At 60.9% G+C, this 13,793-nt stretch overlaps 1 protein-coding gene across 3 annotated transcripts; it reads left to right on the top strand.

Moving 5' to 3' along the window:
- The first annotated feature begins 938 nt into the window (after window positions 1-938).
- On the top strand, window positions 939-2,424 carry INS (insulin). 3 transcript variants are annotated; one of them, XM_004050427.4, is made up of 3 exons: window positions 939-1,050; window positions 1,220-1,423; window positions 2,206-2,424. In XM_004050427.4, exons 1-3 carry the CDS (start codon window positions 939-941, stop codon window positions 2,349-2,351), a joined length of 462 nt encoding a protein of 153 aa, XP_004050475.2. In that variant the 3' UTR covers window positions 2,352-2,424. The 3 variants fall into 3 exon arrangements, with proteins under 3 accessions (XP_004050475.2, XP_063566949.1, XP_063566950.1); XM_063710879.1 differs by having other exon boundaries at window positions 983-1,024; XM_063710880.1 differs by having other exon boundaries at window positions 983-1,100.
- Window positions 2,425-13,793: the final 11,369 nt, after the last annotated feature.

Genomic DNA, 13,793 nt, shown 5'->3' with positions numbered 1-13,793 from the left:
GTTCTGGGGAGCTGGGAGGGCCGGAGGGGTGTACCCCAGGGGCTCAGCCCAGATGACACTATGGGGGTGATGGTGTCATGGGACCTGGCCAGGAGAGGGGAGATGGGCTCCCAGAAGAGGAGTGGGGGCTGAGAGGGTGCCTGGGGGGCCCGGACGGAGCTGGGCCAGTGCATAGCTTCCCACACCTGCCCACCCCCAGAGTCCTGCCGCCACCCCCAGATCACACGGAAGATGAGGTCCGAGTGGCCTGCTGAGGACTTGCTGCTTGTCCCCGGGTCCCCAGGTCATGCCCTCCTTCTGCCACCCTCGGGAGCTGAGGGCCTCAGCTGGGGCTGCTGTCCTAAGGCGGGGTGGGAACTGGGCAGCCAGCAGGGAGGGGACCCCTCCCTCACTCCCACTCTCCCACCCCCACCACCTTGGCCCATCCATGGCGGCATCTTGGGCCATCAGGGACTGGGGACAGGGGTCCTGGGGACAGGGTCCTGGGGACAGGGGTCCTGGGGACAGGGGTCCTGGGGACAGGGGTCTGGGGATGGGGTCCTGGGGACAGGGGTCCTGGGGACGGGGTCCGGGGACAGGGGTCCTGGGGACAGGGGTCCTGGGGACAGGGGTCTGGGGACAGCGGCGCAAAGAGCCCCGCCCTGCAGCCTCCAGCTCTCCTGGTCTAATGTGGAAAGTGGCCCAGGTGAGGGCTTTGCTCTCCTGGAGACATTTGCCCCCAGCTGCGAGCAGGGACAGGTCTGGCCACCGGGCCCCTGGTTAAGACTCTAATAACCCGCTGGCCCTGAGGAAGAGGTGCTGACGACCAAGGAGATCTTCCCACAGACCCAGCACCAGGGAAATGGTCCGGAAATTGCAGCCTCAGCCCCCAGCCATCTGCCGACCCCCCCACCCCAGGCCCTAATGGGCCAGGCGGCAGGGGTTGACAGGCAGGGGAGATGGGCTCTGAGACTATAAAGCCAGTGGGGACCCAGCAGCCCTCAGCCCTCCAGGACAGGCTGCATCAGAAGAGGCCATCAAGCAGGTCTGTTCCAAGGGCCTTTGCGTCAGGTGGGCTCAGGGCTGCCCCACTTGGGGGTTCCAGGGTGGCTGGACCCCAGGCCCCAGCTCTGCAGCAGGGAGGACGTGGCTGGGCTCTTGAAGCATGTGGGGGTGAGCCCAGGGGCCCCAAGGCAGGGCAACTGGCCTTCAGCCGGCCTCAGCCCTGCCTGTCTCCCAGATCACTGTCCTTCTGCCATGGCCCTGTGGATGCGCCTCCTGCCCCTGCTGGCGCTGCTGGCCCTCTGGGGACCTGACCCAGCCGCGGCCTTTGTGAACCAACACCTGTGCGGCTCCCACCTGGTGGAAGCTCTCTACCTAGTGTGCGGGGAACGAGGCTTCTTCTACACACCCAAGACCCGCCGGGAGGCAGAGGACCTGCAGGGTGAGCCAACCGCCCGTTGCTGCCCCTGGCCGCCCCCAGCCACCCCCTGCTCCTGGCGCTCCCACCCAGCATGGGCAGAAGGGGGCAGGAGGCTGCCACCCAGCAGGGGGTCAGGTGTACTTTTTTAAAAAGAAATGAAGTTCTCTTGGTCACGTCCTAAAAGTGACCAGCTCCCTGTGGCCCAGTCAGAGTCTCAGCCTGAGGACGGTGTTGGCTTCGGCAGCCCCGAGATACATCAGAGGGTGGGCACGCTCCTCCCTCCACTCGCCCCTCAAACAAATGCCCCGCAGCCCATTTCTCCACCCTCATTTGAAGACCTCAGATTCAAGTGTTAAGTCCTGGGTGACCTGGGGTCACAGGGTGCCCCACGCTGCCTGCCTCTGGGCGAACGCCCCATCACGCCCTGAGGAGGGCGTGGCTGCCTGCCTGAGTGGGCCAGACCCCTGTCGCCAGGCCTCACGGCAGCTCCATAGTCAGGAGATGGGGAAGATGCTGGGGACAGGCCCTGGGGAGAAGTACTGGGGCCACCTGTTCAGGCTCCCGCTGTGACACCGCCCCGGGGCAGGGGAAGGAGGTAGGACATGTGGGCGTTGGGGCCTGTAGGTCCACACCCAGTGTGGGTGACCCTCCCTCTAACCTGGGTCCAGCCCAGCTGGAGATGGGTGGGAGTGCAACCTAGGCCTGGTGGGCAGGCGGGCACTGTCTCTCCCTGACTGTGTCCTCCTGTGTCCCTCTGCCTCGCCGCTGTTCCGGAACCTGCTCTGCGCGGCGTGCCCTGGCAGTGGGGCAGGTGGAGCTGGGCGGGGGCCCTGGTGCAGGCAGCCTGCAGCCCTTGGCCCTGGAGGGGTCCCTGCAGAAGCGTGGCATCGTGGAACAGTGCTGTACCAGCATCTGCTCCCTCTACCAGCTGGAGAACTACTGCAACTAGATGCAGCCCGCAGGCAGCCCCACACCCTCCGCCTCCTGCACCGAGAGACATGGAATAAAGCCCCTGAACCAGCCCTGCTGTGCCGTCTGTGTGTCTTGGGGGCCCTGGGCCAAGCCCCACTTCCCGGCACTGTTGTGAGCCCCTCCCAGCTCTCTCCATGCTCTCTGGGTGCCCACAGGTGCCAACGCCAGCCAGGCCCAGCATGCAGTGGCTCTCCCCAAAGCGGCCATGCCTGTCGGCTGCCTGCTACCCCCACCCTGTGGCTCAGGGTCCAGTATGGGAGCTGCGGGGGTCTCTGAGGGGCCAGGGGTGGTGGGGCCACTGAGAAATGACTTCTTGTTCAGTAGCTCTGGACTCTTGGAGTCCCCAGAGACCTTGTTCAGGAAAGGGAATGAGAACATTCCAGCAATTTTCCCCCCACCTAGCCCTCCCAGGTTCTATTTTTAGATTTATTTCTGATGGAGTCCCTGTGGAGGGAGGAGGCTGGGCTGAGGGAGGGGGTCCTGCAGGGCGGGGGGCTGGGAAGGTGGGGAGAGGCTGCTGAGAGCCACCCGCTATCCCCAGCTCTGGGCAGCCCTGGGACAGTCACACACCCTGGCCTCGCGGCCCAAGCTGGCAGCCGTCTGCAGCCACAGCTTATGCCAGCCCAGGTCCAGCCAGACACCTGAGGGACCCACTGGTGCCTTGGAGGAAGCAGGAGAGGTCAGATGGCACCATGAGCTGGGGCAGGTGCAGGGACCGTGGCAGCACCGGGCAGGGCCTCAGAACCCATGCCTTGGGCACCCTGACCATAAGGCCCTGAGGATTGCAGCCCAGGAGAACCAGGGAACCGCCAGGGCCACAAGGGCAGAGACCAGGGCCAGGGTCCCCCTGCAGCCCCTTAGCCCACCGCCTCCCAGTAAGCAGGGCTGCTTGGCTGGCTTCCTTTGCTACAGACCTGCTGCTCACCCAGAAGGGCCCACGGGCCCTGGTGACAAGGTTGTTGTGGCTCCAGGTCCTTGGGGGTCCTGACACAGAGCCTCTTCTGCAGCACCCCTGAGGACAGGGTGGCTCCGCTGGGCACCCAGCCTAGTGGGCAGATGAGAACCTAGGGGCTGCCTGGGCCTACTGTGGCCTGGGAGGTCAGCGGGTGACCCTAGCTACCCTGTGGCTGGGCCAGTCTGCCTGCCACCCAGGCCAAACCAATCTGCACCTTTCCTGAGAGCTCCACCCAGGGCTGGGCTGGGGATGGCTGGGCCTGGGGCTGGCATGCGCTGTGGCTGCAGACCACTGCCAGCTTGGGCCTCGAGGCCAGGAGCTCACCCTCCAGCTGGGGACCTGGCCAGTGGGGCAGCCCTGTTCCTGAAGCTCTGAGCTCACCCCTTCCCCATGACCACATCAGCCCCCCTCCACCCAGAGATGTCACAGCCCCCAGCTAGCCCCGCCTCCAGAGTGGGGGCCAAGGCTGGGCAGGCGGGTGGACGGCCGGACACTGGCCCCGGAAGAGGAGGGAGGCGGTGGCTGGGATCGGCAGCAGCCGTCCATGGGAACACCCAGCCGGCCCTACTCGCACGGGTAGAGACAGGGGCGCCCTGCTGGAGCTGAGGTATGTGAGCTCGCGCGGGGCTGGGCCAAAGTGGGGCCCGGTGGGCCGGCTGGGAGGCTGCCCACCAGTCAGCCATCGGCCAAGCTGTTGCCCTGGCTGACCCTGATGGCCAACAAGGCCGTAGGGAGTGATGGGCAGAGGCCCGTTCTGGGAGGGGAGGGTCAGTGCTCTGTGGGGGACCGTGTGTTGGAGTGGAGGGCAGCAGGAGGAGCCCTTTGGTGTCCAGGGACTCCTGGAGCTGCCCCAGCCTTCCAGGACTTGCAGGGCAGCTGGCACTGGCTGGTGCTGGGGGCTGAGGAGTGTCTTTTGAGGGGCCAAATTTTCTGTGACTTCTGTCCTGGGGGACCTCTGACCTGAGGCCTCAGGAGAGGGCAAGGCTGCCCACCCAAGAGACGCAGCCATGGTTCGCGGTGCCCTCGGCTGCCCTGGGCCAGAGCTGGGGCTAGCTTTCACCTTGTTGAGACCCAGGACTCTGTCCCCCAAGCCTGTCTTCGCCAGCGCCTTGACCCCGCCCCCACACACTGTGTCCTGGAAAAGGTGGACACGGGAGACCACAGCCAGGGTGAGGTATCGCGCCTCCATCCCCCCAGGCCCAATGAGAAGCAGTTGGCCTAGGTGATCCAGGTGGCAGAGGCAGCATCAGACCCAGTCTCCTGTCAGGCACCACCTTGGGTGCCGGTCCCCAGATGCCCTGGCGGGGAGTGTGGATGCTCCCGGAGCCCCCAGGTCACCCCATGTGAGCCAGGCCCACAGAACTTGGCTCTGCAATGCCTGCTGGGCCGCTGCCTATGCTCCACCTTCTGGGAAGCTAAAAGACAGCCCTTCAGTGTCCAGAGACCTGCCTGGCCTTGGAGCCTGGGTTTCACATGCTCACCGGGCTGGCAGGGGCACTCAGCTGCCTCCAGCCCCGGCGGTCACCCTGGCATTGGGTCCATCTAACTGCTCTCCAGTCACAGGGCAGCTGCTCCCCAAGGCTCCCCAAACCTGCTGGCCCCTCTAGAAGCCTCTGTCCCTTCCTGGAAGACCGAGGGCAGCCTGCACGCCATCCCGCACACAGCCTTCTGTCTGGGCATCCTGCCTTCACACATGCTGCACAGGGAGGAAACTCTTATACCACATTCCTTAAGCAGAGACTGAAGCCTGGAGCCAGGCACATGGCACGTGCTCCCACCCACCCAGGACACACTGCGGTGTGGCTGCCTCCAGGCTGGCCCCCTAGATTGCGTCTGCTCCTGGCATGGATAACTGGCACCTTTGCCTGGCCGTTGGGGCAGTGTTTGCCTTCCCCTGTCGGCAGCAAATATTTACTGTCCTCCGTCTCCAGGACTCTCCGGGCCTGAGCAGGCCCTGGGGGGATGAGTGTGGACTCAGCAGTGTTGAGGGTAGCCCCCTGCCCTTCAGGTCCTGGTGCCCAGCAGGGGTCCAGCCCAGGGAAGAGACTGAGGCCAGGACAGGTAGTGTTTAAGCCTGAGTTTCTGGGAAAGGTAGCCCTGGGCAGAACTTGGGCCGAACGTTGGCCAGTGTCTGTCTCCAGCCAGGCTGTGAGGTAGCTGTTTCCAGGATGGGCACCTTTCCACACCCAGCAATGTGGCCAGGAGCCGCCATTCATGGGTGCGACCAGCAGATGGCATCAGAGCCTCACTTTTGATGCACTGCAGCCACCAGCCACCGGTCCAGGTTCGGGCCACCACCCAGGGTCTGAGCAGCTGCATCCTGCCCCTGCCGGGCACTCCCGGGGGCTGTGGGGCCTGTGGGGGCCCTGTGAGACACTCTTGGGGGCTGTGGGGGGCCCGGCCAGGCACTCCCAGGGACTATGGGGGCTGTGGGGGGCCCTGCTGGGCACTCTGAAGGGCATGGGGCTTAGGAATGAGAGGAGCTGTCTGATGATGATGGTGGGGGCGCTGCAGAGGCCCCCGGCCTGCTCAGGTCCAGTCTCGGCCCCTAAGTCAAGCCTCAGGCCAGCCTCTCACCAGCCTGGGTTTCTCAGAGGGCTGGGACAAATGTTCTGGGTCTCTAATATTCCAAGAAAGCCTCTGGCTGGACTCTGAGCCCCACCTGCGAGCCCCTAGAATCACAGAGAGCCAGGGTGAGAAGACCAGGGTGACTCTGTCCCACCCTCGTCATGGCTGAGCCCACTGTGGCCTGTGGTGGACCAGGCTGTGGCCTTTGCTGAGGGTCCCCAGGGCCCCTGGGGGCTACTGAGGCTGGAGGCCAGCGGTGGCCAGGAGGGTCCCTCCCTCAGCCACTCAAGCCAGAAGGTCGAGTCCTGGTTTCCATGTGAGGAGGGGGCTTCAGGGGCTGGGACCTGGGGGCACGGAAGGCCTGGAGCTGGGGTCCAGGCGGCTGAGGGTTAGTGCGTTCCCACGCTCCCCTCCGCCAGCGCCGTGAGGAGCGGGAGGTCCACTCTGGAAAGAATGTTTGAGGGCAGGGGTAGACAGGGTCTGGGAACGCGGAGATGACACACTGGGGTGCCGCCTCCGCACCCTCCGCCCTTCCTCCCACTATTGTTTCTGGCCTCGGCCGCAGGAACAGCAAGGCAGATTCCTTCGAAAGTGGGGCCGGCCGGAGGCGGCACCCCATCGTCCCTCTCGCGGCCCAGCCGTGCTGTGCTGGCGCCAAGCTCCCCGCCGGCCTCCCACCCGCTCCTCCGCGTCCTCAGCTCACTCCTCTGCTCCCAGGTGGCCCCAGTCCCCACCCCACCTCGCTTGGACTCCCCACTTCCTGCCCATCTGCTGCTGTTGGGAGACCCTCTCCCTGACCCCAGGGACTGCTGAGGCAGCCTCCAAGCCTCCCAGTGTCCCCGAGGCTGCCCCTAGAAGCTGGCTTGGGGCTGTACCAAAAGGTCACCCCACGGTCCCCACTCTCCAAGGCAGGTTGATAGCAGGGATCTCAGGGTGCCCATGGATCAAGGACTAAGTCACAGTCGGGGTCCCTCAGGCCGAGGGTAAGGTAGGTGGTGTCTGCCAGGCTCTCCTCACCCAGGGAGGCTGAGAATGTCTAGACCCAGGTGGCTGTGACCCCTAGGCAGTGTCACAGGGCTGCTGGGGGCTGAGCCAGAGCCAGCCCTGCCCTTGCCAGGGATGGAGACCGGCCTCGAGGAGGCCAAGCCCTGGGGGTCCACAGCCCTGTGGGCTTCGGGGAGGCTCTGCTCCCTGTGGCCCAGGCTGCTGAGTCATCAGAACCTCGGGGGCGCCGCGGGCCCCACATTCCACCCAGGCCTCTCTCTGACCCCCTTCCCAGCCCATCTGTGTTTTTGGAAAACAGAGCCAGAGCCCCCTGCGGCCCTGCCAGCTTGCGGCTGCTCACGCTGGGACTCAAATCGCACCCTTCTGTCTTCAAAGTCCACCTTCACTTCAAAGCTCGGTCCCACCCCAGCCCGGCCTCCACAGGGCCACCACTTGCCCACATCCAGGCCCGCTGCTGCCCAGTTTCGGAGGGACCTTGGGTATCCCCTGATCCTCTCTAGAGCGCGGGGTTCCTGGCATGGGCCTGTTATACATGGGTGGCTCGGTGGGTGGTGAGGACGGGGCTGGGAGAAGATCCTGGGGACCCCATGGTGGAGGCAATGAGGCACCCAAACCCCAACTCCGGCGATGGCTGCTTCCACGGGGCCCTCTGAGCCCTGACCTTCAAGGTGCAAGAAAAGCTTTCGGGGCAGGGGTGAGTGGAAGGTGGGCTTCCTCCCTTGCCACCTGGGGGGCGGGCCCAGGACAGATGCTCCGTGAGCACTTCCCAACCTAGGCCCAGCTGTGGGGAAGGAGGGAGCAGGCGGCTGGGCTCCAGGCAAGGGGAAGAGTTGCCTGAGAACTCAGGGAGAGAGGGAGGGCTGGGGCACCCCATGCCAGCTCCAGCAGTACCACCAGAGCTCAGAACAGAGGAGGCAGGAGCCAGCAGGCTGGGAGGCTTCCTGGAGGAGGTGTCCCAGGCCCCTGCCAGCACTGCAGCCTTGAGCACGAGTCCATGCTGGGCTCCTGCTTCCAGGGCCGCAGACCCAGCCCAGCACTGCCCATGCTACCCTTGCCAGGGACCCTTACAGAGCTAGCACCTGGGTCCTTCCCCCTGGCTGGGCATGGGTTGGCCTTGACAATAAAGAAGGGGTAGCTGTGGCCTCAAGTTCTACAACAGGTTGTGATCTGTGGGTGCCAAGAAGTCATGGGCCCTCAGCATCCTCAGGGCCAGTGAGTGTCCACCTGGGCCAGTGTGGGGCTGAAAGGTGAGAGCTGAGAGGCGGGGCTGACATCCTGGCTCTGCTGCCAGTGGCTGTGTGGCCTTGGGAAAGTCACTTAGCATCTCTGAGCCTTGGTTTCCTCATCCATCAGAAGGGAACCAAAGGAGGCCCTGCCTGCCTCAGCTGCTGGATGATGTAGCTCAGTGTTGTCTGTGAGAGGCAGGCCCTTGGGCAGCCGCGCCTCTGGCTTCAGTACACCCATGAGCTGCTTTCTGTGCCCAGGCCTTCAAATCACGGGGACAGCCCCGCGGGTGTGGTTCAGGTCTGGGCACCACAGGCAAGGGGAAGCTGACATGTCCTCCATGGGAAGTGGCAGTCCCCATGGCTACTGGGCATGCACAGGGCGTGTGGAAGGGACCTTGGAGGGAGGAGCAGCTCCCCGAGGGAGGAGCCCGGGGCTGGGGTACGGAGGCCTCTGCACATCTTAGAGTAAAACAAGCAGGAGAGGCTGGGTGCGGTGGCTCATGCCTATAATCCCAGCACTTTAGGAGGCTGAGGCAGGCAGATCACCTGAGGTCGGGAGTTCAAGACCAGCCTGACCAACAGGGAGAAACCCCATCTTTACTAAAACTACAAAATTAGCTGGGTGTGGTGGCACATGCCTGTAATCCCAGATATTCGGGAGGCTGAGGCAGGAGAATCGCTTGAACCTGAGAAGCAGAGGTTGCGCTGAGCCGAGATGGCACCATTGCACTCCAGCCTGGGCAACGAGAGCGAAACTCCGTCTCAAAAAAACAAAAACAAAAACAAAAACAAAAAAATCAAAACAATCAAAAAAACAAGCAGGAGGGGCTCTGAGGTGCCTGCAACACCCAGGTACAATCCGTGGCCCTGAGGCCCATCACAGGGAAGGGGTCTTTGCAGCTCTTTCAACCCCCAGCCCAGCATCCAAGGAAGCCCAGGGCAGGGAGAAACCTTAGCTGCACCATCAGAACTCAGAACAGAGAAGGCAGAAATTAGCAGGGAGTGGGGCTGGGGAGGCTTCCTGGAAGAGGTGTCTCCTGCCTTGCTGGCACTGAGGCCTTGAGGATGGGTCCATACTGGGCCCCCACTGCCAGGGATGCAGATCCGGCCCACTGCTGAAATCTGTGCTCCTGGAGCCTCCCTCCTCTTCATGGGCCACAGGCTGTGAAAAACCCAGAGTCCTCCCAGGCAGCAAGTTTTGTTTTGTTTTTTTGTTTGTTTGTTTGTTTGTTGAGAGTCTTGCTCTGTCATCCAGGCTAGAGTCCAATGGCGCGATCTTGGCTCACTGCAACCTCTGCCAGCCAGCAAGTTTTGCTGGAGCAGGTGGAGGAGTCTTTGCAGCGAGCTCCCGAGCTGCCTAGGCCTGCCGAAGAGTTGCTGAGCACATGACCACCAAAAAAGGTTTCGGCACCCGTGGGTAGGGGAGGCAGGGGCAAATATCACTTTACGTCGGGGGAGGATAAAATTGAACGTTTATTAACATTGATTTTGTGCCAGAGGTGGCTACCCAGACCCATCCACTGTAGCTGTGAGGTTGGAAGGGAGAGGGGAGGCATGAACTGGTTTGTCCAAGGTCGTCGGCAGAGCGCGGCTGTGAACTGGGTTAGCCCCCAGGCCCCTCCTGCCTATCCGTCCTCCAAGCTCTGATGTGTGAGTGGCACAGTGGGCCCCTTGGCCCTGCCAGCCCCTCGGGCTGTGGCCCTATAGCCTTTGAAGGACGGCCTCACTTCCCCAGCAGAGGCAGCCTGGCCTTCCAGTACCTCGATGGTGTAGGGCTCTGGGGCCACAATCTGGTGTTTTCAGGACTAGGTTGTGGGTTACTTCCTCCTCTTCTCTCAATTCCCAAGGTTTGTTAAGCGGCCCTGCAGCTATGGTCATGGCAATATGGATTTACTGGAGGTGCTTTCTGAAGCTGTGGATGCAATTCTCACAAGTGGCCACATGGTGTCAGGCTCGGGCCAGATTTGGAAATCTCCGCTTTACAGGTGGAGCAGGGTGGGGCTGGGAAGCGAGTTAAGAACGAAATTCAGCCCATCTGGGCTCATCCTAGGGACGCTGTCTCTGAAAGGGGGTCTCAACGTTCTGGCCCGGGCCTCTCAGTAATAGATCTCATTTTATGTTCATGCTAATGTAGTGGTTTCCTCTCTTAGAACAAAACGGATGCTTCAGAAAGGTGCTATCGTGTGGCTTAGGCCCTAAGCTTCAGGATGCTCACCAGGCCACAGCCCCCTCGGGTTAGGAGACACCCGAAGGGAGGAATTCCCTCAGCGCCCCCTCTCAGTCCTGTAATGCCAGGACAGAAGCAGATAAGAGCCCCGGTTCCAAACACAAAGGTGCAGGACCCATGGCACCCTGACACTGTAGGGAGGCGTCCTGACTTTGTCCCCAGAGTCCCCCTCCAGAGTGCCCCAAATTGCGGCGCCCATGACCTTTGGGTTATGCCACTGTAATTCTAGAAATGGCCGCCAGGTGTCAGCATAAGGCCACTTAAGAAGCTAAATGACGAAAGCTTGGTGTAGCAGATTTCTGGGGGTTCCCAAGACTCTCATGCATGAACAAGGGTGGGCTGAGCCTCTCCCAGGCCTAAGAGGCAGTGGAGCAAGGAGGTTTTTCTATGTCGTGTCCCTCAATCCTGCACCCCTTTTTTTGTCCATTTTGCGGTCCCTCTCACCTGTCTCCATAAAGCATGTGTCCCCCAGACCCTTGCGTGGAAAATCTGTGGAATGTAGTGCTGTGGGGCCACAGCCCTCACACCCCAACTCACTGATCCCCAATGCCTCTAGTCCTGCCTCGGTGGCACCATGGCTTAGCTGCTCCCCGGGGGCCCTTTCTATCCTGACCGCTTCTCCCTGCTCTCCTTCTCCTGTTTACACACCCCGGGTTCCAAGATCCTGATGGGATAAAATAGCCTTGGAGACTAGAGTGAGCTCCTCCTGGGCCCATCCAGAGATGGAATTCCAGTCCAGGGCAGAGTTTGGATTCAAGACACCATGTGGGCCTGGGAGGCTCCAGGTTTCCAGGAGTTTGACCTGTGGGCTGCTTCCCTTTCAGCCCCATAGCTGCCCACCTCCTCACCCTGGGGACTGTTCATTTGGGGGGCATCCCATGGAATCACTTCATCTGGCTGGGTGTCAGCCCATCACTCTCTCTAGGTCCATCTGCAGCTTGGAAAGTCCCAGCCAAGTGTCTCCAGAGGGCTCTGGCAGTCGCTCTTTGCAATATTTGGGCATCTTGCAGCAGACACTGGGACCAGCACATGCTACGGGGTCTCTAAGCCATAGAGCCCCGGAGCAAGGGCTGCTTCATGCTGACCTCCTTGTATCTTTGTTTTGTTTCTTTCCCTGAGTCTTTGTTTTGTGCCTTCTCTTCCTGCAGGCTTGAGGAAGAGGTGTCAAATTCCCAGTAAGACTTGATCTAATCCAATGGGTGATTCTATCTGAGCCCTCCTTGAGCTGCTGCCAGCTCTGAGTCTGTGCTTTAGCTGGAAAGACTGTGAACCCATTCAGTGCTCTGGACCTGACAGGGCCATTAACATCCCTCCCCACCCAAAAGCCGAGTGAAAAATCCCATTTTCCCTCCTCCCATGGGAGGGCATGGCTCTGGGGCATCTACATCTTATTTGAGACATCCCCCAACACATGCCAGATTTGAATCCCCTTCAGGTCTAACTCTCTTCCCTGCTGAAATCCTTGTTATCCCCACTAGATGTCCTATTCCTCCAGCTAATGAAGGGATTTAAGGTGAGGGCTTGAAAGAAAAAGGGAGAGGGGACAATTAAATCCCAACACAGGCTAGTCAAACTAAACACACTGAAGGTGGTTGGGGTGCATGGGTGTTGGGAGGGTGGGGACTGGTGGCTCTCTGGAAAGTACACGTCTTTGCCTCTTCCTGAGTCTTTGCTAGCTTGGGGAAGAGGTTAGAAATTTCCAGTGTGATTTAGCCCAATCTGGTGGATGCTTCTATATGAACCCTCACCCAGCTGCTGTCAGCTTTGAGTCTGTGCTTTAATTAGAAAGGCTGCGAACCTGTCCAATCGCCCAATCCAGAAATGCCTGCAAGTGCCCCCTGCAGCAGTGTCATTAGAGCTTAGTACCACACAGGGAGTGTCCGAGGTCAGATCAGACGTGACCAGTGAAGTGAACCGCCCCCCTAGCTGAGTACCTTGCTCACGGAAGACGGAAGGACATAACTGCACAGTACATAACTGTACTGGGAGCACCTAAAATCCAATTTTTCTGCTCATTCTTGAACCCTGCTTTGTCCCCCTTATTTCCCCCCCCCCCCCCCATTTTACCAGTGCCACGTCCACCAACATTCCGGGGTGTCAAGTAACTGCCAAGTGTCACTCTAAGTAAAGCTACACCCACTCCCCACCACCTCCACATAGCCCCCACCTCCTAGCTGGCAGGGAGCTTCTGGCTTATGCCCACGCCCACAGGCGCCTTTCTGCCAGGTCAGGGGTGGGCCAAACCTCCACCCCCTAATGTACCATGCCCTGGTGCTGGAAAGTGCCTGAGCCAGCTGCCCCAGCGGCCTCAGCACTACCAAGTTGGCACAAAGCTCCCCAAATTCGGAGGGGCTCAGGGAAACGAGTGGAGGGGATGAGGAGGTGAGGGGTAAACCCATCATTTCAGTTGGCATTTGAGCAGGTGCCATGCTCAGCGGAGATGAGGCTCTCCCATCTGTAGGGGCCGTATCAACATGCACACTCTAAAAGCGCCCTTCGTTTCTCCAGCCTCAGCTTTGTTCCTCTCCTCCTCCACGTCAACCTGGCCAGAGGGTCTGGACGCCACAGCCAGGGCACCCCCTGCTTTGGTGGTGACTGCTAATATTGGCCAGGCCGGCGGATCATCGTCCAGGCAGTTTCGGCAGAGAGCCTTGGGCACCAGTGACTCCCCGGTCCTCTTTATCCACTGTCCAGGAGCTGCGGGGACTGCGCAGGGACTAGAGTACAGGTAACTGGGCTCCCATCCCTTGAGCGTGAGAGAAAAGCTGCACTTTAAGTGTTCAGGCGTGGGTGGGCCGGGAGCTTGGGGCAGCTGCCAGGATCCTGGTTTCTGAAGAAGGGGAAGAACTTCTGCTGCTGGAGGGTCCAGGGAAGCCTCCTGAGAGCAGCCTCAACTTCAGGGATGGGCTGTGCAGGAAAGGCCATTGTGGAGAGGGTTCTTCTTTAGGGCTGCACAAAGCCACTGAGGCTTTTGCAAGGAAAATAGGTTTTCCTTGACTAATTCACCAAGCAAAATGGGAGGGGTAGGGGAGGAGGGCTAGGCTGCTCTTCCCAGCGGGAACACACAGCTGTCTTCACAAGTGTGAAAGGAAGAGTCTTTCTATGTGAAAAGTTTCCTCCCATTGCATCCCCCATCCCATTCCCAGAGACAAACAGGAGAGTTTGCAGAGGAGCCAGGGGCCCGAGATTCTGGCGCAGATATTTTATTTATATATATATATATATATATATATACACCATTTTAAAGGTAAAGCTTCCTTCCCTCCTGCCTCCCTATGCCCTGGGAGGCAGAGAGGGGCCCTGGGGCCAAGGCAGTTTCCCTGGGAATGCTCATTCATGCATTAAGTTTTTCTCTGTTGCACCCTGGACCCAGACTCCTCAATCCACCCAGGGTGGTGTCTGTGGGGAGGGGGTTCATTTCCCCAGGAAGCACAGCCA

The sequence above is a fragment of the Gorilla gorilla genome, chromosome 9 (genome assembly GCF_029281585.2).
Source record: "Gorilla gorilla gorilla isolate KB3781 chromosome 9, NHGRI_mGorGor1-v2.1_pri, whole genome shotgun sequence".
NCBI lineage: Eukaryota > Metazoa > Chordata > Mammalia > Primates > Hominidae > Gorilla > Gorilla gorilla.
Note: the sequence above shows the minus strand (reverse complement) of the source record. Positions and strands in the feature narration are given on the sequence as shown.